Consider the following 25534-nt stretch of genomic DNA (forward strand, 5'->3'; position numbering starts at 1 on the left):
CAGGGCTGGCGTTCCTGACAGCTGGTCGGATCCTGCGGGGCAGGGCGGGTACCCTTTCGTCATGTTCATTCAGTACACTGTATTTACATTAAATACAGATATATTTGCCTGTTAAATACATATAATACACAAACCATACTGTAATAATAATGATCACCAGACCCCCAGCACCTCCGTCATCCCGGCGTGCGTGGGAAGCTGCAACTCCACTTCTTAACTGCTCTCCTCAGCCCGCGCGATCTGTTCTAGCGCCCCCTTCAACGCGCTCTTTTTTGCTTTTCTATTGGAGCCGGTCTCTCATTGTCTCTTGCAATCTTGCTCTCTCTTATCGGGACATCAGGATCCCTCGAATTATGGAGCTATTGGCCCTCCCGCATTGATCGATTATTCCCGATCGACCTGCTTCCCGATGGGTTCGCTCGGCAGCTTCCTCGTTGTATACGTCTTCGGGGGCCTCACATTCATCCCGCTGGTCCTTTCACTGATTGTCCTTTACGCCTATTTGACCCTTCCGAACGCCCCTTCTCCCGATCAGTCATACGAACCAGTCACCGATGTGCTTCGTCAGCCTACAGACGATGAGCATAGCTTGAAATCTGGTACTGACCAGCTAGCCGAGAAGTTCCATCGCTCTCATGATTCCGAAGTCGCTACGGGATACTTTGCTGTCTGTCGTGAATATGTCCCTGGTGGAGTAAATGGGAAGCCTCCGGAGAGGACGACGCCGGCGGGGGAGGTCGTTGCCGCCGAAAGCCCCAGTGTTTATCAGGCTATGTACCGGAGTTTGTTCGACAGGAAACAAGCGCCTAGTATTGAGCCGGCGAAGTCGAATGGGAAGAATATCAAACGCGCGCGGAATGTGTTTTATATTGTCCTTCGGTATGCATTCCTGGGTATCTGTGATTGTTTAGTATAATCGAGTGGAAGTACTGACGATGGTTGGCGCTGCCTCAAGACATGGTCATTTGATGCTTTACGATGACGTGAATCAAGTCGAAGTTCGCTACGTTATCTCCCTTGCTCATCACGATGTTACTATTCACAGCGGCGAAGGGGATATTCCAGAGGGCGAGCTATGGATTAAACGGAATGCCATCTGTCTCTCGCGGCGACTGGATTCGCTCGGAGACCTGGGTGGCCCGACGCCGCCTTTCTTTTTGTTTTCAGAAAACCTGTCGGAGAAGGAGGATTTCTATCTTGCAATGCTTCGCAACCAGTCAAAGCTTTGGGATTCCGCGGACAGGCCTCCAAAGCGTCAAGGGTTTGACGTGAAGAACATTGTCTCACTGGTTCAGCGTCTGCATTCTTCCGAGGAGCAATTGCAGACAAGATGGATCAATGCTTTCTTTGGTCGTCTGTTCCTTGCCTTGTACCGAACGCCTGAGCTGGAAGAGTTTGTGCGAAGCAAGATTGCCAAAAAGATTGCGCGCGTCAACAAGCCGAACTTTATTAGCAAGGTTGGCCTGCAGAGGATTGATATGGGCGAAGGTGCTCCGTTCATCACGAACCCCCGGTTGAAGGACCTGACCGTCGACGGTAATTGCTGTATCGAGGCAGATGTGCAATACTCGGGGAATTTCCGTGTGGAGATTTCGGCCACGGTGCGCATTGATCTGGGTCAACGGTTCAAAGCGAGAGAGGTGGATATCGTGCTGGCTGTGGTATTGAAGAAGCTGGAGGGTCATCTGCTGGTCCGGTTCAAGCCTCCTCCTAGCAATCGATTCTGGATGTCCTTTGAGACCATGCCGAAGATTGAGATGGACGTTCAGCCCATTGTGAGCTCCAAGCAGATAACCTTCAGCCCCATTCTGCGCACCATCGAGAGTAAGATCAGAGAAGTGGTGGCCGAAAGCATCGTTTTGCCGTTCTGGGACGACGTCCCGTTCATGGATACTCATGGCCAGGCTTTCCGCGGAGGCATCTGGCAGCGAGAGACCCCTGAACCCGAGACCCCGTTGGATATACCTGATGAATCGGGTGAGGCTCCAGCAACGCCGAAGAGCCTTCGTGGAGAAACCTTACTCGAAGCTCTCAAGTCCAAGGATGACCGAACAATGAGCATGTCTGCTCTCTATGAGTCCAATCCTGCCAACGCCACAATCAAATCTCGCAAGGGCCTGAAGCCATCGGCCTCGGACTTACCAAACGCATCAACCGCCGCTGCCACTAGTTTCGAGAGATCCGAGAGCATGCCATTGCCCCGTGCCATCCGATCCCAGACTTTTTCCCACGCCGCTGACCCGGTGGTTACAACAGACAATGCCAACCAAGTGGTGACGGAGCTTAAGGTTGACGAAAAGAACAGTGCCACCAGCGCCATGATTGAAATCTCAAAGCGCTCTCCACCTGCTTCTCCGAACCGGACACCAAGCAACTCTCCGCCGAGTGGAGGCATCATGATGCCTGAGAATGCAATCCACAGTCGTGGGTCCTCTATTGCAGATTCTATCGATGGTCTCAGCTTCCACAGCGACCATGTCATCCAAAGTCCATCCTCTGCCCGTTTTGACAACAATTCCTTGTCAGGACCGCGAAACTCTCGAGGAAGCTCTACTACCTCCCTTGGTCCCGACAAGCCCCGGCGGCGTAGCACCATCGAGACTTTGACCAAGTCACTTACTTCGAACATGAACTCGGACGAGAAGTCACTCGGAAACAAGACTCTCGGATCAGCAACTGCCGCTGCGAAGAAATGGAGTTGGAGTGTGTTTGGCAAAGGCGACATGACTTCTGACGAGCCATCTCGGACTCCGACGGGGGCCTTGAACGAGCCCATTGGCCGTGGACACCCTCATCCACCACCGGGAGCGCCTCTACCACGACCAGACAAGTACGCTCTGAAACGGAATTCAGGAACTCTGCCCAAACGCAAAGCCGTTGGAGTGCCATCACCTTTGCCCGAGAAGTCCAACACGAACGAAACTCGACCCGTTCCTCCTCCCCCTCTACCTCGCCGAAAATCCAGCACAAATGGTGCCCGGCCTGTCCCTCCTCCAGTACCACGCAGGAAACCCATTCCCCAGCATCTCCGCACCGATGATCCTGCCGGCGATTTGCTTGTTGTCCAAGCGCCGTATGATTCCGCACCAGACAGTCCAGCTACTGGTGAGCTGGAACTGGACGAGGCTTCGACTGGGCCGTCTATCCTGAAGAGCGAGACCTCTTCCAAAGCGGATACTTCTGAAGTAGAGCAGAAATGGGACGACGAGGATGGACAAGATCCCGTGGATCACTCGTTGTCTTCTACTCCGGAAAGTAGCAAGGCATTACCGACTATTGAGCCAGTTCAAGTGCAGTCTTCGTGATCGATGCGAGTCGTTTTACCAAGAGATGGAATTATACCTGGTCTGGGGGCGCAACTTGTATGGCTATGTGGTTTTTGAATTTTGAAATTGGCATTGAATGGGATACACTGTCACATATTATCTTAGACTTTCTCTTTTGAGTGTCTTGGTGGACATTCTGTCCTTTGGAACACGGTTGGAAATTATATCCTTTCAAGCGAAGGCAATGATGGCTTGTAGTTAGTTGTTGTAGTACGGTGGCAGTTCAAAAGTCGGAGTGTGGAAACCAGAGAAATGGACCAAGCAGACATTTTTCGATCATTCTTATTTGAAACCTCTTTCTAAATGTCTCTCTGATGATCTTTCTCGATTGCATAGATACTATTTCAGTGGTCTATCATTCAACTCGTGACTGCAAAGATGATTTTGAAAAATTGTCGGGGTTTCAAACTCATGGAATCGAATTGTATCCATCGACTTATAATGCTAAATTTATTTCCACCCTCCTAATCACGAGGCTTCAATTCTGTAGCAACACAGTTGCTATCCACGCAGTAACATTTGTGCTGCCTGTTGCGAGCAGAAGTGTATTACGCGGCGTCGTAGCCCACGAGCGGAGTGTATAGCGGAAGGGATGGAACCCGAGAGGCTTAGGCCTCGCCAAGACTGACAGGCGCCAGCTTTCCCCCCAACGTCATTGCTCTCCACGTGCAGTGGATTCTTACTACTCCCTCCTCCTACACTTACTCTCTCCGGTCGGCGCAACCTTCAATCTTGGACCCCCTACCTGCGCAGTCCGGACTCGGGATCTGCCCGTGAGCCACCACATATATTCCATTCTGGTTCCCCTGAGTCCGCATTCCGCATCCCTCTGCCACCATGAGTCGGTAAGGCGGGATAACCTCCCCCCCCCTCCTGCCACGCGCGAGATGAAGATGGATTAACCCCAATCGCGCAGGACCGAGGCCGATCTGGCCATTAATATCCGGAAGGCTACTAGCATTGGTGAGTTGGCTGGTTTTCCCCGGGGTGTGCCGGGTTGAGGGGTTCAGGAGAGAGTTCTGGATTGAGGCTAACTGTTCGGCTTGTGATAGAGGAAACGGCGCCTAAACGTATGTGTACCGTTGTGTTTTTGATTGGATATCGCGGCGATGGCGTTGCGAACGAGTTCGATGGTGACTGATACCCGTTGGTGGTTTAGGGAAGCATGTGCGGAGCTGCATTGTGTATACGTGGGACCACAAGTCGTCGGCGGCCTTTTGGGCGGGCATGAAAGTGTATGTGTTCTGGGTTGCGGATGGGATGAGATGTGCGCTAGAGTATGTGGCTGACTTGTGTGCTTTCTTGTTGTAGGCAGCCTGTCCTTGCCGATGAGGTCCAGACGTTCAAGGCGCTCATCACGATCCACAAGGTTCTTCAAGAAGGCCACCCCATCGTCGTGCGCGAGGCACAGCAGCATTCCAATTGGATCGATAGCTTGATGAGAGGTGTCGGAGGAGACGGAGTGCGAGGTATGGCGCGTTCCTCGAGGAGTGGCGTAGCTGGTCTGCGCCTGGAGGAGATGGGTGGACGGTGGACGTGAATGTTGACAATGCTGGGATAGGATACGCCCCCCTTATTCGCGAATACGTCTTCTTCCTCGAGTCGAAGCTGAACTTCCATCGCAATCACCCCGAATTCAATGGTACGCTGGCACTGGACGATTGGAGGTAGAAAGAGGAGCATAGGTTGACTGACTAGTACAGGCTTGTTCGAGTACGAGGAATACATCAGCTTGAAGACGATCAATGATCCGAATGAGGGGTATGCGCGGATTCTGGTTCCTGGGTTGATTGACAACTGACGAGGGTATAGATACGAGACTATTACCGACCTTATGACTCTGCAGGATCAGATTGATGGTTTCCAGAAGCTGATCTTCTCGCATTTCCAATCGGGTACTAACAATGAGTGCCGAATCTCCGCGCTGGTACCTCTTGTGCAGGAGAGCTATGGTATCTACAAGTTTATTACTAGCATGCTGCGCGCAATGCATACAAGTATGGTCACCCGATGCATGATTGGAAATGTTCGAAGAAGGCCTTGTTAACATTTGACTTGTAGCAACTGGCGACGACGAAGCCCTTGAGCCGCTCCGGGCCCGTTACGATGCCCAGCACCACCGTCTCGTTCGGTTCTACTACGAATGCTCCAACCTGCGCTACTTGACCAGCCTCATCACTATCCCGAAGCTGCCACAAGACCCTCCAAGCCTTCTTGGCGACGATGAGGATCGCCCAGCTCTACCAAAGCGTCCGACAAAGGAAGTTGAACATCAACCCTCGCCTCCACCCAAGGTGACCGCCGAGCCAGAGCCCATTAGCGACTTCTGGACCAACGAGGCCAGGCGCCAGCAAGAAGAATACGAGGCGGAGCAAGCCCGTCTGCAGCAGCAATGGAACGACCAGCAACAACAGCAGATGCTTGCTCAGCAGCAGGCTCAGCGTGACTTTGAGGAGCAGCAGCGTCTCCAAGCCGAGCAGCAACGTCTTGCACAAGAACAGCTTCTCCGGGATCAGTACTCGACACAGACGCAGGGCCGCCTCGCCGAACTGGAGCAGGAGAACCTGAATGCCCGTGCTCAGTACGAGCGCGATCAGCTCATGCTGCAACAGTACGACCGACGTGTCAAGGATCTGGAGGAGCAGATGAACCAGCTGAACTCTAACATGAACTTGCAGAGTGCCTCCAAGGACGAGCAGATTCGGGCTCTGCAGGAACAGGTGAACACTTGGCGAACCAAGTACGAGGCCCTGGCCAAGCTATACTCCCAGCTACGACAGGAGCACCTGGATCTTCTGCAGACCACTAAGAGCCTGAAGCTCAAGGCTGCGTCTGCGCAGGAGGCTATTGATCGTCGGGAGAAGCTAGAGCGCGAGCTCAAGACCAAGAACCTGGAACTGGCCGATATGATCCGGGAGCGTGACCGCGCTCTGCATGACAAAGACCGTGTCACTGGTACGAACAAGGATGAGCTGGAGAAGATCAAGCGGGAGCTTCGTATGGCTTTGGAGCGCGCTGAGAACGCTGAACGGTCAAAGGGCACAGAGATCTCCTCTATGTTGTCCAAGTACAACCGCGAGATGGCTGATTTGGAGGAGGCTCTTCGGGTAAGCATCTGCCATGTCCTTGTGTATGGGGGCTTTCTTGTGCTAACCAGTGTATAGAACAAAACTCGTGCGCTTGAGGACATCTCGGGCCGCAACAACGAGCGTTCAGAGGACCACGAACTAGCCCTCCTTGAGAAGGATGAGGAGATCGAGGTGTACAAGTCGGGCATGGAACAGGCACTGATGGAGCTCGAGGAGCTGAAGCTGGTAAGTAATATTCTGAGAATGAAAATGCCTTTGCGGTACTAACCAGTGATTGCCCTCCTGCAGAGCCAAGGTGATGTCGACCATGCTCTGGACAGCCAGATTGACACTGTGCTTCACGGCACTGTGGCCAAGATCAACGATATCATCGACTCTGTGCTGCAGACTGGTGTGCAGCGTGTGGATGATGCTCTTTATGAGCTCGATTCATCCATGCAAGCCGGTAACCAGAATGCCTCACCACCTTATGTGCTGTCACAGATCGAGAAGGCTTCCGCCTCTGCCACCGAGTTCTCGACTGCCTTCAACAACTTCATCGCCGATGGTCCCAACAGTCCCCATGCCGAGATCATTCGCACCGTGTCCGTTTTCTCTGGCTCCATTGCTGACACCCTGAGCAACACCAAGGGTCTGTCTCGATTTGCCAATGACGACAAGGGCTCCGATCAGCTGTTCAACGCGGCTCGCAAGTCCGCCCAGGCCACCGTGCGCTTCTTCCGGGGCCTCCAGTCTTTCCGTCTCGAGGGTATGGAGCCGCTGCAGAAGACTGATGTGGTCATCAACAACAATCTGGAGGTCCAGCGAGACCTGCAGGCCCTGTCGAAGATGGTCGAGTCCTTCCAGCCCAAGAGCAGCAAGATCGCCACCAACGGCGATCTGGGCGACCTGGTCGATCAGGAACTGCTCAAGGCTGCCGATGCCATCGACGCCGCTGCTCAACGCTTGGCCAAGCTCAAGAACAAGCCCCGTGACGGCTACTCCACGTATGAGCTGCGCATCAACGATGCCATTCTGGCAGCTGCCATCGCCGTGACCAACGCTATTGCCGAGCTCATCAAGGCCGCCACGGAGTCACAGCAAGAGATTGTTCGTGAGGGCCGCGGCAGCTCGACTCGTACTGCCTTCTACAAGAAAAACAACCGCTGGACTGAGGGTCTGATCTCCGCGGCCAAGGCTGTCGCCACGTCTACCAACACCCTGATTGAGACCGCTGACGGTGTCATCTCGGGCCGCAACTCTCCCGAACAGCTCATTGTCGCTTCCAACGATGTCGCCGCTAGTACCGCCCAGCTCGTTGCTGCCAGCCGTGTCAAGGCTACCTTCATGAGCAAGACTCAGGATCGCCTGGAAGGTGCCAGCAAGGCTGTTGGTGCCGCATGCCGCGCTTTGGTCCGGCAGGTGCAGGATATCATCAAGGAGAAGCACAGCGGCGATACCGACGCGGAGGATTACGCGAAGCTGAGCTCGCACGAGTTCAAGGTTCGCGAGATGGAGCAGCAGGTATGTGTCTTTCTTGTGTCTTTCGTTTTGTCCTTCTCGTCTCCTGCCTTTCCTCATCTCCTCTACCCTTCCATCGCCCTTACACCCTGTGTTTACAACATGTGCTAACCAATTGTTTCTCTTGCAGGTCGAAATCCTTCAACTCGAAAACAGCCTTGCCCGTGCCCGTACACGTCTCGGTGAGATGCGCAAGATCTCATACCAGGAGGAATAATCGCGTCTCGTCCCATTCCCCCTGCTCCTTTGCCATTTGTTTCCCGCGCTTGGGCTTTTCCTCTCCCCGACCGTGTATATCCTGGAATTCATCTTGGGGCATCCCTGTTCCCATCCTCCAACACTGTTCATTCTATTTGCCTGCCAGTATCTCTTGTTTCGAGTGATTAGCGAAAATGTACTCAGGTCCTTCTTGAACTCTAGTCTCCCCATGGCCCATACCCTGTCCCGTAACCTCCATCCAGTAACCCCCTTTCCCATAAGCTCGTAAGACACCCCCTATCCACACACGACTCATGTCCTCGTATCGCTGTCTCACCAACTCTGTCTCGCAAGTCCGATACCCACATCTAGACCCTTCACCCCCTGACCTCGCCGTCCACACGCTCATTCAGCCCCTTCTCGCCACGGTCGGCACCTCTCCAAGTTTATCCCAAACCACCCAATCCAATCCCCGAGCTCCAGCAGCAATTCCCAATCCCCGAACATCATCTCGTAAACCCCGACCCCAGCTGTCCATTCTTTGTTCCACGACAACCAATCGCACTCGACGCACAGATCCCGCGCTGTCAGACGGACCCTTGCTTCCGAGTGTCCCACGGACCGGGAATAAGCACGCGCGCCCTTGATGTGGCTGCATGGGCTGCATGAACCATGGTCTCCACTGGACTCCACCAACTCCACCAACCCGCAGATCGGCAGTCTTGGCATAACGTCCAACAAAGAAAGCTCTCGACGACGTAGAAAGCAAATGCAGTCCCATGCATCGTACAGGTGCTTTTTGTAACAAAGAAATTCCCAAATCCACATCATGTTGAGGAAACTGTAATACTGTTCAAAGACCGAGTATACACATCATACATTGCATACAAAGGAAATCCGAGTCCGCATCTACATGGGACATTAGTTCATACAAGCGGTCTAGACTTCGAGAACTCAAAAACATGGAACAAGTTTCAGAAACTCTACAGACGGAAAAGTATACATTGTAATCTCTAATTGCATTCGGATTCTATCCGGAACTATCTAAATCAAACCCGTTCTTAGTGTCGAATGCGAGCACCCCTTCCTGTGCAGGGTGAAATCCTCTAGACCAATCGACATGTCAGCTTCGCGTCCAGGACTGCTCACCCAGCCTCGGTACGTGACCACGGAAACGAAACGGAAACTCCCAAATAAATCAAGAAGAAGAATCGTAGAGCAGCCCGCGGAACGAAAATGGACAATGAGAAAACCATAGCGGCAATCAACAGCGCGGGCGAGAAACGACGCAAAACGAGCAGAACCGAAGGACAAAATCCATTTGTGATCCAAGCATTTTTTTTTTTTTTGGATTTTTTGAGTTTTTGGGTTGTCAGTAGTGTCTCCAATGCCTTGTGCCATGGTCTGAGGTGATTTGAAGGGACTAAGGATTGGTAGAAGGAGCTTGAGACTGTTGCTGAGTTTGAGGCAGGGTTTGAGGCTGTGACTGGGCCTGAGGCTGTACCTGGGCCTGAGTCTGAGGCTGAGGCTGAGGCAGCGACAAGATAAAATCGGCCCCAAAGATCTCAAGCAGGGAAAACTCCGTAAAGTCAAAGGTAATCGACCCATTTTGATCAAGCACCTGATGAAGTGGCCCGGGGATGCTGCGGTCATCCTGGGGATTGTTTGTCTGGATAGCCAATGCCGAATATTGAGCTGCTGGAAGCCAGTTGGAGTTGAACTTCGGGCAAAGAGCAAAACCTCGATCCAAGCAGTGCTTGACAATATCCTCCTCGGTGGCGACTTGAGGAATTGTCAGTGCGGCGAAGTTGGCAGGCCCCAGTTTAACGGCCCATCCAAGAGGTCGAGACTCCACGGCCCAACCACTCATTCGGATGTATTGATTGGGAGCTGGGAAACCAAACATATTCATTGCCACCGCCTGCACAAAGGTGGGCACGGATCGCTGAGGAAGCTCAAAGTTGTCCCGCAATGTGGTGTAGGCAAAAGCCATAACAATCCATTGGGGCTGATGAGGACTTTCATTCCAGAGTTTTCCGATGAATGATGACTTTGCTCTTTGCGGAACAGTGGGAAGCGCCGGCGAAATGTAGGCTAGCATTCCGTTAGAATGAATCAAAAAAGGCCAAAGTGAGGTTATGACTTACCACGAAAGACCAGATAGCCGTTGAGAGGTCGCATTCTCCGGGGCATTATTGTATTTTCAGGTGCCACTTCGCGTTGGCCTCCAAAGTGACTCAGAGGGAAGTTAACCATAATTGCCCGTGCAACTGGTTCTTCGAAATGCGGTCGGTTGGCACATAAATCAAGAAATGCGGTGGCGAAATTCGGAGGGATATGTGGGAGGTAATCACGGAAGAATTGGGTCTTGATGTCGACCAAAGTCGGATTGGGAACCGGTGCAGCCATCTCGAACTTGGGGTTTTGGCACGGAGGGCTTGAAGGGCGGGAGGGGTAAAGGAGAAAAAAAAGGAAGAAGGGTATGGCGGGAAGAAGATGGGATTGGGAGGAAAGGAAGAAGAGGAGATTTCGGAGTAGGGATGGGAGTATTTAACAAAGACTGGGGAGGTCTTTGTCCACTAGTGTCGTTTAAGAGAGCCAATCAGGACCGAGAATTCGGGCGTCCTGGCCAGAGTGGGCCTCGTAGGTGGGTGCCTTCCTGCTTGGGTCGGATGTCCTGGCCCACCGGATTCGGATGATTCTGCCGGTTTTCCACAATGAACGCGAGAACCGGGCGAATTTGTTAAAGAAAAATGGTCCCCCCCTGATTCAGAACACGAGAATAGAAAGAAACATTATCAATAGAAATAAAAATATTTAATATCGAGTATTTTCTAAATACTACATCTTGACTCGAATTTAAGCATATTGAGTTCGGGGCTGAATTAAAGTAGTGTAACGTGGTGCTCCACATGGCAATGGTCTGGAAAATGTGGGGGATCGACTTCAGCCCTATACGCTATGTTATGCACCACAAGACCCGCTAATTATTACATATCAATACCTTAATATTGTCAATTAATGTGTTCATCCCAAGTTCCAATTCAGCCCATGTTAAACTTGAAAAACTCGGACCATTTTATGACACAATAACCATCCCAAGTATACCGGCTCTACATCGGACCAAAACTGGCCCCGTTTTTCCATCCATTTTCCAGAACCGGGCCCTCCATACCGCCTTTCCGGCCAAGGACAAACCCCCAAAATTGTTTGCCATAGTAACCCAGGGCCCCCAAGGCAGCAACTTCCTATTTGGGTAATGTTTGCTCCTGGGCCCCACTCTCGGACCCACCCAAAAGGCCAAGCTTTGCGGAGATGTACCCGTCCATACCCACACACCTTAATTTCTATCCATCCCAATTCTCCAGTACCGACTCAATAACACAGGGCCCCCAAGGCAGCAGTCCTACGGCGGTATGAGTCATTCCATGGAGTTCCATAGAATCACGCAAACAATACGGCATGCCGAAGTACCCTGCCATGCCCGTACTGTAAATTTATGCTGGGATCGGATGAAACGATACCCATCCTCGATGTATTCATCCCAACCATGCCCAGTTTCATCCCAAAGTAGCCGTTGCCAGGCTGCTGCCTTGTCGTTGCCCGGGAGTGAGTTACAACAACAATAACAACAACAAGCGGTGGCCTTGGTGCCTCAAACTACGCGACTGGCCGGCAACAGGCATTCCATGCAGCCCAGCTCTACGAGATAGAATGGACAGATAGAATATGAATAGAAGCATTTGAGATGTATTGAGCATGAATATGGTATCTGGTAAACTAGTAAATGGCGTAGACGAATCCCCATTCACTCCCCCTGCGAAGGCGAGTTCCAATCGCTGGCCCAGATGAACGTAGGACAACGCCATTGTGTACCCTTCTCCTTCTCGCCGCTGGGACCGAGTGGCCGTGGGCAGATCCAGAATGCGCGGCCGCGGTTCATGCCGGGTTTCTTTGTAGTCAAGCTTACGCATGGTTCTTGGTGGCTGTCGCAGCGGGGGGCAGGTTTCTTCGTGAAGAGCTTGTTCCAGTCTTCTTTGCTGACGATGGGATCGATGAAGGTGTCTGGTTGGGACTTGCTGGGCGAGGAGTGTGTAGAACGGGTCGCTGCGGTAGGGGAATGGGTAGCGGCGGTGGGTTCGAAGGGCTGGGAGGTAGTTCCTGCGGTGTTAGTGATGGGTGTCGCGTTCGCACTCTTGTTCGTAGGCGATGATGTCCCGTCGTAGCTGGGTTGGTTGCTGTATTTTGGTGACTCTGTAAAGGGCTTGCTGGAGGTGGTGCTCTCGACGGGCTTGGGCTTGAAGAAGCCTTTGAGTGTCTTCTGGCCTGCTGCAGCGGTGGATGCAGATGGTGTAGCCGAGGACTTGGAGCGTTTCACGGATGTCGCTGGCACCGGCTGTGATCTTTTGCGAGACAGGGTATTCGAGGCTTGATTCTGGCTGGAGATCGATGGGTTGAGAGGCTTTTCGCCGGGGGTGGGAGATTGTAATGCAGTGGCTTCTGGGTCTAGAGCTGTGGGTGTGTTGTCGATAGCACTGGCCGTGGAGGACGCGCGTGAGAGACTGGGAGCTGGCTTGCGGGCGAACATGTCCTTGATGCTGCGGCGCTTGTCGACGTCGAACTCCGGTAGCAGGCGTCCTGACCCTGGTAGTATCCACTGCGACGAGTACTCCTTCTGACGCTCGCCATTCTTGAACGTCCCCGGTGGATTCATAACATCCCGAATGTGTACCATTTCCCCATCACGAGGTACGCTGTCCTTGAAGACGGCGTAAACAGGACAATGATCCGATCCCTAACCATCACAGAGTCAGCAAGTATCCGACAACAACACAAGCCTACAGACGTACCATCAAGCCTTCTTGGATATTCGAGTCTGCAAACCAGTCCTTCATGTCGAGACTGCACAGCACATAGTCGATACGCGCCCCAAAGTTTCCCGGTCGAGTGTTGAGTCTCGTGTCCCAGCAAGTATACATCCCAGCCCGGTCAGGATGGAAGGACCTGCATATGTCGTGCATCACAGGCTGCTCCCTGCCCTCCTCGCGAGATCCAACAACCTTCCCATCGTCCAGCAGCTGATTGAACATCCTTCGGGATTGCACAGAAATATACGCGTCCTCTGTTGATTGGTTCTTGCGAATGGCTTCCAGTGCATGCGCCGAGTCGATGGCCTGCTTGGCAATGTTGATGTCGCCCGTCACGAACACCCGCTTCCCCATCGCGACCAGGTTCCGGATTCGAGCATCAAGAGCATTCAGAAAGCCGAGGCGGAAAGTATCGCGGCTTTCGTCTCGATTGGCTGGACAATATACTCCAATGAGTACAAAGGCTGGGAATTCGAGTACGACGCTCCGTCCTTCGGAGTCCAGAATCGCTGGGTCAATGGGCTCGTCGCTGGGTCTACCCTCATCCTCTTCGCCATTCGAGCCAGAGTCTTCCGGGGCAGCGGCTGGTCTTCTCAGCTGTTCGAGAGTCGGGTATCCTCCAATCTGCTGGTCCTCTGGGAGATCGCGGAAAGGCACTGATGAATTGGGTGGGCATAGAACACCGAAGATGCCCTCTTCAGCACGGATTGGCGCACAGGTCGCATTGCGCGTGTATATCACGACTCCAGAGTATCCTGCTGGGCATTAGCTTTTGTCGGACAGCATTGCTAGAGGGCGACACTCGCCCTTCTTGACTCTGGGCAGACTGAAATAGCAATCCCATCCCGGGACCAGGACCATATCATCTCGGAGGTCTTTTCGTTGGATTTTGGTCTCCTGGAGAACCACGATATCCGATTCTAGGATATCGAACATGGACTATGATCTTGTAAGTGAGCTCATCCTGTGGACATGCATATGGAGAGCTAACCTCGTAGGCCCGAGTTCCTCTCCATGGCTCGTAGGAGAATGGGTTTCTTGGCGACTCATTTAGCGTTTGCATTGACTTCTCCACGAGAGCTCTACATACCGAATCCCGTTAACTGCGATAGATCGTCAGTACCAATATCACAACCAAGGCCCACTCCTTGGAGCCAGAGACAAGCCACTCACCGTTCCACGTCGTGATGCGAAACCCCATGGCCGGCGACTGGCACACAGCAACAGCGCATACCCTGGAGCTTCAGAAGCGAGACTAATCACCAAACCAGGCGCGTCGACACGAATACAAGCATCGTCTACAGCTCTACAAAGCTCGCTCAGCGTCTCTCGACTCAGAGTCACGTGAGGGTGGAGTGACATCAGGTTACATAAGCCGGGGGATCACGGGAGTCCACTAAAGCGGCTCGGATTTCAACGTACGACGTGCTTCGACTCCTCTCCCCTCCAGCCAAACCACCTGCAGCCCACCCACAACCACCACCATGTTCGCTCAGCGCAACATTGCCCGCTTTGCCCAGCGTGCCTCCCAGCAGGCTCGTGCGGTCGCCCAGCGCCGCTTCAACTCCGCCGAGGCCAAGCCCTCTTGGATCGTCGACAACGAGTTCAACCGTGAGCGTGCTGCCGTCAAGCACCACGCCGCCTCTACCAGCGGTGCGTAAAGACCCCCAATTGGACCTGTGGCCGGTGGAAAACTGTTTTTCCCGGGTCGGAATATTCGCAAGTGCTTCGTACTGACTCAATGGCTCTGCAGACCTGTGGCGCAAGCTGTCCATCTTGTATGTGTTTTTCTCGGCGGAGCGGCGGGCTCGAATTCTCCGCCTGTGACACGCATAGGACACTACTGACAATTTCCTATATAGCGCTGTTATCCCCTGCCTCATCGGCGGTGGCCTTAACGCCTACAACCTGTGGAACGAGCACTGGGAGCACTGGGACCACATGCCTCCTTTGGAGGAGCGCACCGAGTACCCCTACCAGAACATCCGCGTGAAGAACTTCCCCTGGGGTGACGGTGACAAGGTGAGTCTATCCCACATCCTGCCGACCGAGCTACTAAGTACACAATTGCTAACCACCGCTCTTTACAGACCATCTTGTAAGTTTCGACCCACACCTCCATGACACGCAAATTTCGGCCAGGGAGCATGCCACAATCCTCGTCAAGCTCGTGCTTGCACAACCACACATACACCTTTCCCCTTGCCATCATCCCACCAGATCGAGGACTATTGCTACCCCTCATGCAAGAATCACCGCTAACAACCCACACAGCTGGAACTCCGATGTCAACTACCACAACAAGGACAAGGCTACCTAAGCCAATCGCTCTCCAACCGACAACAACCCACCAAAAGCTCGCGTGCGAGCCTCAATGCGTGTTTGGGTGATCGTATCTTTGGTCTTGAGTGCACAGTTCAAATGTATATCTATCGCAGACTGTGTTCCGCGGAATTAGATTCCGCAACCTGGGGATGAAAGATCCGTGTGATGGAATGAAGTGAAGCTTGCCGTATTCTTTCTTTATCGTGCTTTTCCTATGTTGAGTGTATATCTGGATCGGAATTGACTGGTTTAGAGCTATGTACAAAGTGGTGGTGGTGCTGTGATGTAGATTTGTAGGGCCGTCGTGGGCGGGATATATATCCACATCCAAGTGTACAGTCCGGCTGTGCTGGTTACCGGGCCCTACGCAATGTTTTGACTTGTTGCGTCTTTCAATCGAACATGCATCCGACAAACACTCGCGTTATTTCTTATTGGGCATATCATTCATTGCATTTAGCTATCCAACCATGCTTCGCGCGCATCATAGCCCAAGTCCACACACTATTGGTACTCATATCACAAACTAATCATACAGACGACGATCAAATCTCCGCACCCCTCCGCTTCCTCAAGTCCAAATACTTTGCCGCATAATCATTAGCCAAGACTGGATCCCCCGTCAAATGCATCACAGTAGCCTTCTTAGCCATCATCTCCGTCTGGCCTAGAATATCCTCAATCTCCTCGTACGCATCATACGCGGAATCAATATACCCCAGCGCACGATTAACATACTCCTTCCTCGCCAACGTACGCTCCCCACCCTGCTTCGACGTCGACAATTCCCCCGCAATGCCCATATTCGCATCAACGAGCAGCGAATACGCCCGCGCCGTCAGCGCAGAATCCTCCGCCTCCAGGATCTGCGGCATAATGCTCTCGACTAGTTCGGCGGTGGCCTCGAATTCGCGTAGAGATAGGAGGACAGCTGCGAGAGTGCAGATGGCTTCCCACAGGTCGAACAGGACTTTTGATCTGTGTGCGATGCTTGCGGCGCGCATGGCGAGGGAGAAGCCGCGTTGGGGATGGCCGGATTTTTCGAGGATGCGGGCTTTTAAGCAGAGGAGTTTGATTTGGGAGTGGACGTCGAAGTTTTCGGGTTGCATGGTGTTGGCGGCTTGTTCGACCATGCGGAGGGCGCGGCCGGTGTCGCCTTGGCGGAGGGTGAATTCGATGGTGTGGAAGGCGAGGAGGAGGCGCATGTCGAAGTCGAGGAGTTGGATGGCTTGGAGTTGGGCGAGGATGTGTTCGACGGCTACCTTGTCGTCGCTTGGGACATGTTAGTAGTTGAATGATGGGGAATAGGGATATGGGGATATTTACCGATTGATTTGTCGTCGTAGTTGGAGGAGACCGGAATAGTAGGTCCAGGAGTTGTTGTATTTGAAGGCTCGTAGCCGTTCTGGCTCGACCTTGTTCATGCGAGCAAAAGCTTCCTTGTAATTGCCCTTTTGTGCCAGCTGTTGAAGTAAGATTAGCTCATGTATCTAGACTGGCATAGAGGCTCATGACTCACGATTTGGCAATTTCGGAATGTGAGCTTCACAAACTCCTCGTATGGATGGCCCTCCATGTAACATTCGCGGAAGACTTCTGTGTCCAGCCACGCGAGATGGGTGGCGCCTGTATCCAAGTGATTAGCTTCACATCCAGTGTTGCAAGAGTCCACGACACCATACCTATCCGTGCATACATGGCGCTTTGAAGCAGTATGTATGCGCCGGTGGGATTCGATAGGCCCTTGGTGACGTTGATATGGGATGCTCGAACAAATGATTCGACGATTGTGGCAAGGCTCTCTCCCTGGTAGTCGTCAGCATCCATGAACCGGCTCTGCAAAGGAGGACTGTCAAAGACCCACCTGTTGCATCTCCAGCTTCGCCTCGCTGAGGATTGTTGTGCTCATGAGCGACCACATTTCGGCATCCTTCGCCTTGGCCTTGAGAAACATAAGACCCTCTTTCTCGTTACCCAGCATCCCGCTATTCTGTACCTCCCGCATCTGCTCCGGGAAAGCCTTGCCAAAGTGGTACAGCCAGCTCATGCAGAAATTGAGGCAGTTCATATCATGAGACTCGCGAGCGATTGCGACGGCTTCTTGCACGGCAGAAATGGCTTCGCTGAAGCATTCAAAGTCCGCCTGGATGATGGCCAGGTTCAGAAGCGAAAATTGGTAGGCGCTGCGGTCGGAGTTGCTGTGCATGGTGTAGTCGAAATATCGGTGGAGGTTGTCGAATGCTGATGTGTAGTCGCCGGCCCTCCAGGCGTCGAGATATCTGTAATTGCTTAGCACGGGTTCGTTCTAGATATGGGACCGCATCAAGGTGTACTCACTCCAGATAGTACATGAGTACTGGAGCGTTTGAATCGGAGGTGATGATCCGCTTGAGTTGTGCTCTCATCTCCTCGGGAACTCTGCCGCCGAGTCCTACACCTCGTCAGTATCTAGATCAATTCATATCCAGGCTAAACAAGGACGTACGTTGCAGCTCCCCAACCTGAAACTCAATCAGCCGTTCAGCATCCTTGACACTGACCACGCCCTCGTCCTCTTCATCGTCCTCGATACTGCCATACACGACATGCGAAAGGTATGCACTGGAATTGAAGCCATGCACATTGAGATTGATATCGACGGGGTCCTGCTTGTCCGAGGCATTCCTCCTCGCCCACATATTGTACGTAGGTAGCCGATACTTCACAAACCCAGTCCACAGCGTGACCGAATCATGGAATTGCAACCGCGTGTACTCCAGATACGCCCTGCGCACAAACGCACCCAGCGGCGAGCTCCGCGACAGCCGCATCCCCTCATTTTCCGGCGCAAGACCATGGTCTCGGTCCTGAATCAACTGCTCGCGTGTCTTTGTGAGCAACGAGGGTATCTCGTCATTGAAAAATACCTCAAGTGCATCCAGCGAGTCCAGTGACCAGATCTTCTTGAGAAACAAATCCCACAATGATCGGCCCGGTACAGACGACTCATGGCCCGACAGGACCTCTTCGATCTCGGTGATGCGCGGTAAGTAGTGTTTCTCCCATTGCTTATCGGCGGGATCTAAAGGGAATAGGCCCGCGGTCAGGAAAGAAAGCACATCGATGGCGGATGAGTTGGGCACGAGTCCATCGGTGTAAACTGTTATCAGGCACAGCAGAGAGATCCTCCACGGTGTCAGATAGCGCGTCATTCTGACGAGAAATGGCCCATTTTCCGGGTCCTATTCAGCTGTTTTTGAGTTCTCGAATGCCTCACGACTGTGGTGCCAGGGCGCGTTTTGGACTGAATGTTGATAAGTGCCCGATAACTGCCTGAGGCTACGAGGCCGCGATCGGCGATGCCCCGCCAAAAAATACATCCCGCGATATGACGCATTGCTTCTACTTTTTTCTCTTTGGAACTCCCAATTGACTCGATTCACCATGGCGGAAGCTGTAACAACCTTTGACCTGCAAGGTGCTCTCCCCCTTGTTGCTAGGGGCAAGGTTCGCGACCTGTACGAGGTCGACGAGAAGACTTTGCTCTTCGTTGCGAGCGATCGCATCTCCGCCTACGATGTGATCATGGAGAATGTACGAGGCTAAGATGACCCTGCTACCACCATGTTACAATTGTTAATGTTTCGAAAAATGAATAGGGCGTCCCTAACAAAGGTGTCTTGCTCACCCTCTGCACCAAGACCTGGTTCCAGATTCTCTCGGAGGCTATTCCTACTCTCCGCACCCACTTCATCACCCTCGACCTTCCTCCCCAGATCCCCGAGTCTCTTCGTCCCACTCTGCAGAACCGGAGTATGCAGGTGCGCAAGCTCCGCATTCTTCCCATCGAGGCTATCGTCCGCGGATACATCACCGGCTCTGCCTGGAAGGAGTACCAGAAGTCCGGCACCGTGCATGGCATCAAGGTTGCCCCGGGTCTGAAGGAGAGCGAGGCCTTCCCCGATGGACCCATCTACACCCCCAGCACGAAGGCGGAGCTGGGCGAGCATGATGAGAACATCCACCCCGACCAGGGTATGTCTGCATGGATTGAGTATCAGTTATCTTTTTCGGAAGTATGGCTAACCACGGACTATGCACAGCTACTGCTATCGTCGGCGAGCCTTACGCTTCTATTATTGCTTCGCTCGCTGTGGAGCTGTACAAGGCTGCCCACGCCTACGCTCTTGAGCGAGGCGTCATCATCGCCGATACCAAGTTTGAATTTGGTGTTGACGAGGAGACGAACGAGGTTGTTTTGGCTGATGAGGTCTTGACACCCGATTCGTCCCGCTTCTGGCCTAAGGACTCGTATGTGGTTGGCCAGGGTCAGTCCAGCTTCGACAAGCAGTACCTGCGTGACTGGCTGGTCTCGCAGGGTCTGAAGGGCAAGGAGGGTGTTCGCATGAGCGACGAGGTTGTCCAGAAGACTGCTGAGAAGTACAAGGAGGCTTGGGAGAAGATTACTGGTGGTAACTGAGCTGGGATTTGGGTCTTAGTATATGTCTTGGAGTTGTGCCACTTGAAAGAGGGTATGATCCTGTGTATGTCTTTACGAATCGGTATTGTGGACGAAAGAATGAAAAAGGAATTATAAATGTTCAATGGTTGATACATGTTCGAATATCCCGAACACAGAACGAAATAATATACAAGGGAGTTTTCATCAGACAATTTACTCATCCCATTCCGACTTCAACCCCTTCAACCCCTTTTCTTTCGTCGAAGAGCTCTTCTGCCGAACCTCCTCCGTGGGCACCTTCTTACCCGTCCACCCAGACCTCACACCCTCATCAATAGGCAACGCATCCGCACCACAAATCCTCCTCTCCTCCTCAATATCAGCCTCACCCATCCCATTCGTCGCCCAGACCTTATGAATGCGCAGATCAAACGGTCCCTCAATACGATCCGTCAAACCAATTCCAATACTCTTCACCCGCGAGCGAAGCAGACACGTCTGCGGCTCCATCACGTATCCGTGATTCGTCCGGACAAACGAGTTAAATGGCAACATGACAGTCTCCCAGCCCGTCGTACCGGCAGTTGTGACGCTAGAAGAAGAGGAGATGATGGTTGATTCGGGCGGGAAGTCGGATAGAGCATCGGGGATACCCTGTGGATACAGCGTTTCCTCGACATCGGCGTTTTCGGAGGATCTGGAGCGCAGGGCTTGTTGCATTGGTGTTTGGCCGTGGACGCGGTGGTGGCGGGTGTACAGTCTGTGTTGGTGGATATCTGTTTCCACGATGGAGTCCGTCTGGATATTCACGGTATACCGACGACCGTCGGACTTGATGCGGAGGGCTAGGTAAGCGTAGGGATCAACGTCCCAGAAAAGACGACCGAAGAGCCAAAAGCCGCGATCTCGGTTGCGGAATGCGGCGTATCCTATTCAACCCCCCGTTTAATCAGCATTCTCGTTTCCCTCGTCCGAAGCACGACGGAAACATACCAGTCCTTTCAACGCGCCAGTTCGCCGGGAGCTTGGTGGAGATACTTCCATGGAAGCGCGCATGTGCAGGGGTATTCGACGCAGGCTCCGCAGGTTCAAAGTCCAAGCTCGCCGTGCTGAATCCGCCGACTACACGGTCGGCCATCGTCTTGCAGCCCTCGACTTCGGATGCATCTTCAAAGTTCAAGAGGACGTAGGGCTTGGTCGGGGTATGAAGGGCTTCGGTGTTCCAAGCTGGAGATTGTAGGCATTGCGCGGTTAGTTTGGTGGTTGTATCGATCGGAGAGAGAGCGAGCGCGACACGAACCTATCTTTGAGAGGCGGCTGAATTCTTCGGCGCTTCGCTTGAAGAAGCCGCCCTGGGCAGCCAGACTCCGTGTTGGGATCATTGCTTATCTGTGTGGGCTATGATCTTGAGTAGGGTGGTTTGGGGGCAGGGAATAGCTGGAGGTGTCTTGGCGATGATTTTTGGATGATGTCGGCGTCCCGAGGTGGCGTGAAGAGTTGCGCGCCGATCTGCCGCGATAAGATAAGAGGCTGGGCTTTTCATTGGAGCTTGTATACAACCTCATGTACTGTGTTGTGTTGTTAGTATATTTGTGTATTTGGGAATTGGCCCGATATTCAAGCTTGTAGAGGCTCAGAAAATGGGTTGAGAAAGGAACTACAATAAGGACCAGAAAACAGTTTGGGGAGCCCAGTAGAAAAGGCACTAGCCCAGTATCTAGAAAGACATCAGGGAGAGAACCTTGATGCTTTCCAGTCTGATAGACTCAGACCGTATCCTATGGTGATCCATGGTATGATCAAGTCCAAACAATTTATTTAGTGGTATACAGCTCTGGGCCCAATAAGCCCAAAAGCCTGCAAAGTAGACCCAGGAACAGCAAGTCACGTCGATCGAAATAGGGTTCAAGGAGTAAACCTAGTACAGTGATGACTATAGTTCACATCTTGGCATTCATTTGTCTCATACTTTCATACTTAGCTAATTATAAGGAGGCCTTCTGCCCATTTAATGTCCTGTAATCCGAATGTACCACTCCGATTGCAAAAATCCCCTTCCCGAGTGTGTGCTGGACATTCGGTGCCGCCATTGGGCGTCGGCACCAAGAAAAAAGGCGGCTTAAGCTTCAGTAATGTCGGCGGCTGGACAGACTTGAATTTCCGCACCAGAACTAGGAGAAGGTTCCCGTCAAAGCTTCTGCGTCGTTCTTGATCGTGAGCCCATTCTCTCATAAGACTTGGCTGGCAGCATGGATTATCTACAACCAACAATCCCATCCAAACCCATCTATAACTTACGCAGCCTGAACGTCATGATAGCTTGAATGAACTGGATAGAACCATCATCAGCCAGGTTACAGGAACATCAGAGTCAATCTTCTGCCCTGTACAACGGCTATATTTCAAAGTTCCGTACGATCATGTTATGCAAGACCCATGGGAAGCTGATGTCGCGCCAAAGTATCCAAGCTCCTGGTCCACGATCCGAAGCTTCTGCCTGAAGGTTCAGAGTCACCAGGCACAAATATGATACTATCATGACTCTAGTCCGGCTCTTAAGTACCTGTTAGGGTTTGGTTCTGAGTCAAAGCTCTGTAGCTCTGGTAGTTGACCCCCAGATAGAGCCATGGTTGATTCTGGCATTCCCAAGCTTTGCACCCCAGAATGAGGCTTAGTAGCAACTCCAGTGGGATACGGGGACTCAATCTGTTGCGGAGAAGAGATTGCAACTTCTCTGCACTGGAAACTGGGAGAATATCTCCTCTTGCTGGGCGTTGTAGGGCTTTCTCTTTTCAACTACTTCGTCTCGTGTTCATACATTCATCCTTCGCTGTGATTGCCATACAAAACATAGCTATACCCGGTCTTCTATACTATTCTACACACACACATCCACACACACTCTCTCTATTCAACTGGGATATATACTTCCACAATGACTGTCCAGCTTGTTGTTCCCAATCCCGAGCCCAAGTGCCCTCGCGGGGATCGCCTGCAAGAGGAGCCATCGGCCAAGAATGCCCAGGGCTTGTTCCCTCCCGAGGCTTGCATTTTTGTTGGCAAGTAAGTTATGGATCTATGTGATGATACTCCAGGTTGATATGCTCACAACCATTCCAGTTTGTCTACCAAGGTTCCAACCGAGACCCTGGCAGAAGACCTAAAGTCGGTATTCACCCGGTTCGGTGCTTGCCATGTCAAGATCAAGCAAGATAAAAAGAAGGGATTGCCCGGTGCTTTTATACAGTTTGAAGTAAGTTTCCATTCTGATGCCTTTTCTTTTGTCCCTGTCCTTTTTGTCTAACATGGTATCTTTTCTATAGCGCGTGGAAGACGCTAGTGCAGCCCTTGCTAGCGAAGAATCGACCATTCTCCATGATCGAATACTCAGAATTGAAAGAGCCAAAGGGCGCAGTAAGCAAATTTTTCTTCTCAGTCTGATCGCAGGAACTGAGCTGATGACCCGTCATAGGAACTGCCTGTCTTGGGCTTCGCTCACTTCAACCAATTACGGCTCGAGACGTATTGGGTGCTTTGGAAGGTCGTGGCTCGCTTGAAGTCTATACCATCGAACCACAACAGGCGGGATATCAGACTTGGACTGATATCGCCAAGGTGACCTTTGCCTTTGTCGATGACTGTAGAGACGCAATCAAGGTACGTCGTAATTATTTCTTGCCCTCTCAGCTTCTGCCTTCTTCCACTGCTGCCTCTGGCTTCGAATGTTTGCCCTCACCCTCTGCTGCCTTTCCCATTTGCTGCCTCTGGCTTCTGTTTGTTTGCTCTCCCCTTCCCTCCTCTCCTCTCCACTTCGATTTAATCTTCCCCTCTTCCCTTCCTTCCTCTTCTTCTCTCTCTCCTTCCTTCCTTCCTCTTCCACTACTCTTCCCCTCCACAATTCTTACTCCATCCTCACCATTGCTCACACCTCACTAGTACTTTCAAAAGGACGAGAAGTACTTCCTCCACCTCCTCGACATGGACGGCAGCCCACTTCTCCAGGGCCCCGTTCAGGGTCCTGGCTCTCGTCCTCGCCCCTACAATGGGCACTTCTCTCTCCCCGCGGCAACTTCCAGCCGCGTAACAACAACCGCCAGCACCGCAACGGTAATGGCAACTACCACCGCAACAACAACCGCGGTGGCTTCCCAAGAGTTCATCACTCTCAGATGAACGGTGAGAACATGGCTCCCCGTGGTGGTTACATGCCCACCCCACCCAACATGATGAATGCCATGCCCATCAACAATGATATCTACCCTCCGTTTTTCCAACCTCCACCTCCATTCCAACCTCACCCTCATGGTCCAAATGGTTATTCTTTGCCTCCGCCTCAATTCATCGTTGGCCCTCACCCTGTCCACATGGGTCCTCATCAACACATTGATACCGTTGGTCCTCCTCCTCCGCTGCCCAGTGGCGGCCACTACATGATTCACGGCCAGCCTATTTGGAGCTCAAGTCCACCAATTCCTCCATACTTTCCGCCTCACATGTACCCCCAAGAGCATGGCTACTTCGGCCCTCAGCCCGGCATGAACGGTCCTCCCAACGGGTACTTTGGCCCTGTTGACAATTACGGCCCTGTCCCTGTCGGCGCTGCTGGCCCCATGCCTTATGTCGAGCCCTGGCCTGGACATGCACGATCCTCTTATTCACCACCCACCGTTAATGAGAAAGGATCAAATGGCCATTTCCCCCGCAACACACCGGCACCAATGCAGCCGCACAACGTGCATGCCAGTTTCACCCCAAGGGAGAAGGTTGTCGTCGACCAGTCTTCTGAGGAAACCGTGGGAGGGTGCCCATTGAACCCCAAGACCCCCGAGAAGGCCCCTCGTCTCATCCGTGTCTATCACGATGATGATGATGATGATGACGACGACGAATACCCCAAGACTGGCTCTGAGAAAGCATCCAGCATCAATGCCGTCGTGGTTTCCGTGCATGAGATCACCGACAATGATTCCGCCACCGAGGCCGAATGCCGCTCCCGTTCTCGATCCCGCTCGCTGTCTCAAGATCAGCGTCGGACTCGCTCCCAATCTTCTGACTCTCGATCACGTTCCCGATCCCAGTCACTGTCTGGATCGCGCTCCCGTTCCGTCTCTGCCTCTGGCATTCGACAGAGCTTGTCTCCCTTCTCGCGTTCTCCTGCCCACTCGCGTTCTTCATCTAGTGATTCGCAGAAGAGCAAGAAGAGTGTAAGATGGAGCGAGAACCTGGTCATGGACGGCTCCAAGCCTCCCAGCCGCAGCAACTCTACCAGCAGTACCACATCCAGCCGCACCTGCGCATCTCCCACGCAGAAGCCTGTGGGTACTATTTCTCCTACCAAAAGTGCCATGAAATCCAGCCGCACTAGCACATCTCCCACGCAGATGCACGTGGATACCGTTTCTCCTACCAACAAAACCATTACATCCAGCCGCATCTGCACATCTCCCACGCAGAAGCCTGTGGATACTTTTTCTCCCACCAAAAAGAAAATCGAAGAGTACGTTCGGAGTGAGGCTCATGGCAAAGGACTCAGTGAGGTAGAATTGCAGGAAGTGATCGAGTCCCTGATGGAGGAACAGGCAGCCAAGGCCAAAGAGCAAGAAGAACAGGCTCTGATGGCTGCGACTGATGAATACCAGCCCATGACTGGTACTGATCCTGGTGGCTCACCGAATGGATCTGTGGCCCAGAAGAAGTCCGTTTAAGTCTACCCAGACTTTGATGACTACTCGATCTGGTGCCTCAACAACAATAATTATGATGATGATAAAATGACCGTCACGACCG

At 52.6% G+C, this 25534-nt stretch overlaps 9 protein-coding genes across 9 annotated transcripts; 5 read left to right on the forward strand and 4 right to left on the reverse strand.

Annotated features, from left to right (window-relative positions):
• Positions 1-409: 409 nt before the first annotated feature.
• Positions 410-3305, forward strand: N7473_009101 (SMP domain-containing protein; the record flags this gene model as incomplete). Its single annotated transcript, XM_057155040.1, has 2 exons — positions 410-879; positions 956-3305. The coding sequence occupies 2 exons, from the start codon at positions 410-412 to the stop codon at positions 3303-3305; spliced, it is 2820 nt and encodes a 939-aa protein (XP_057006170.1).
• An 858-nt stretch (positions 3306-4163) lies between these two features.
• N7473_009102 (putative cytoskeleton assembly control protein Sla2) lies at positions 4164-8132 on the forward strand (the record flags this gene model as incomplete). The annotated part of the gene is made up of 12 exons (XM_057155041.1): positions 4164-4171; positions 4243-4289; positions 4379-4396; positions 4486-4561; positions 4638-4795; positions 4888-4968; positions 5030-5087; positions 5139-5323; positions 5388-6433; positions 6491-6640; positions 6704-7918; positions 8046-8132. The coding sequence occupies 12 exons, from the start codon at positions 4164-4166 to the stop codon at positions 8130-8132; spliced, it is 3129 nt and encodes a 1042-aa protein (XP_057006171.1).
• Positions 8133-9485: 1353 nt separating this feature from the next.
• Positions 9486-10522, reverse strand: N7473_009103 (uncharacterized protein; the record flags this gene model as incomplete). The annotated part of the gene is made up of 3 exons (XM_057155042.1): positions 9486-9536; positions 9618-10207; positions 10261-10522. 3 exons carry the CDS (start codon positions 10520-10522, stop codon positions 9486-9488), a joined length of 903 nt encoding a protein of 300 aa, XP_057006172.1.
• Positions 10523-11921: 1399 nt separating this feature from the next.
• On the reverse strand, positions 11922-14182 carry N7473_009104 (DNA-(apurinic or apyrimidinic site) lyase APN2; the record flags this gene model as incomplete). The annotated part of the gene is made up of 6 exons (XM_057155043.1): positions 11922-12908; positions 12964-13736; positions 13788-13920; positions 13973-14018; positions 14072-14084; positions 14155-14182. The coding sequence occupies 6 exons, from the start codon at positions 14180-14182 to the stop codon at positions 11922-11924; spliced, it is 1980 nt and encodes a 659-aa protein (XP_057006173.1).
• A 283-nt stretch (positions 14183-14465) lies between these two features.
• On the forward strand, positions 14466-15301 carry N7473_009105 (cytochrome c oxidase subunit VIa; the record flags this gene model as incomplete). The annotated part of the gene is made up of 5 exons (XM_057155044.1): positions 14466-14634; positions 14735-14759; positions 14844-15003; positions 15072-15079; positions 15256-15301. The coding sequence occupies 5 exons, from the start codon at positions 14466-14468 to the stop codon at positions 15299-15301; spliced, it is 408 nt and encodes a 135-aa protein (XP_057006174.1).
• A 550-nt stretch (positions 15302-15851) lies between these two features.
• Positions 15852-18497, reverse strand: N7473_009106 (putative anaphase-promoting complex subunit Apc5; the record flags this gene model as incomplete). The annotated part of the gene is made up of 7 exons (XM_057155045.1): positions 15852-16578; positions 16633-16769; positions 16826-16932; positions 16989-17112; positions 17171-17585; positions 17644-17737; positions 17792-18497. The coding sequence occupies 7 exons, from the start codon at positions 18495-18497 to the stop codon at positions 15852-15854; spliced, it is 2310 nt and encodes a 769-aa protein (XP_057006175.1).
• Positions 18498-18729: 232 nt separating this feature from the next.
• On the forward strand, positions 18730-19765 carry N7473_009107 (phosphoribosylaminoimidazolesuccinocarboxamide synthase; the record flags this gene model as incomplete). Its single annotated transcript, XM_057155046.1, has 3 exons — positions 18730-18879; positions 18945-19320; positions 19389-19765. 3 exons carry the CDS (start codon positions 18730-18732, stop codon positions 19763-19765), a joined length of 903 nt encoding a protein of 300 aa, XP_057006176.1.
• Positions 19766-19960: 195 nt separating this feature from the next.
• N7473_009108 (CIA30 family protein) lies at positions 19961-21129 on the reverse strand (the record flags this gene model as incomplete). The annotated part of the gene is made up of 3 exons (XM_057155047.1): positions 19961-20676; positions 20741-20974; positions 21048-21129. The coding sequence occupies 3 exons, from the start codon at positions 21127-21129 to the stop codon at positions 19961-19963; spliced, it is 1032 nt and encodes a 343-aa protein (XP_057006177.1).
• Positions 21130-22682: 1553 nt separating this feature from the next.
• N7473_009109 (uncharacterized protein) lies at positions 22683-25452 on the forward strand (the record flags this gene model as incomplete). The annotated part of the gene is made up of 6 exons (XM_057155048.1): positions 22683-22810; positions 22868-23000; positions 23071-23161; positions 23220-23404; positions 23684-23854; positions 23917-25452. 6 exons carry the CDS (start codon positions 22683-22685, stop codon positions 25450-25452), a joined length of 2244 nt encoding a protein of 747 aa, XP_057006178.1.
• Positions 25453-25534: the final 82 nt, after the last annotated feature.

The sequence above is a fragment of the Penicillium subrubescens genome (assembly GCF_028828155.1).
Source record: "Penicillium subrubescens strain IBT 31985 chromosome Unknown utg000006l_segment0_segment0, whole genome shotgun sequence".
Classification (NCBI taxonomy): domain Eukaryota; kingdom Fungi; phylum Ascomycota; class Eurotiomycetes; order Eurotiales; family Aspergillaceae; genus Penicillium; species Penicillium subrubescens.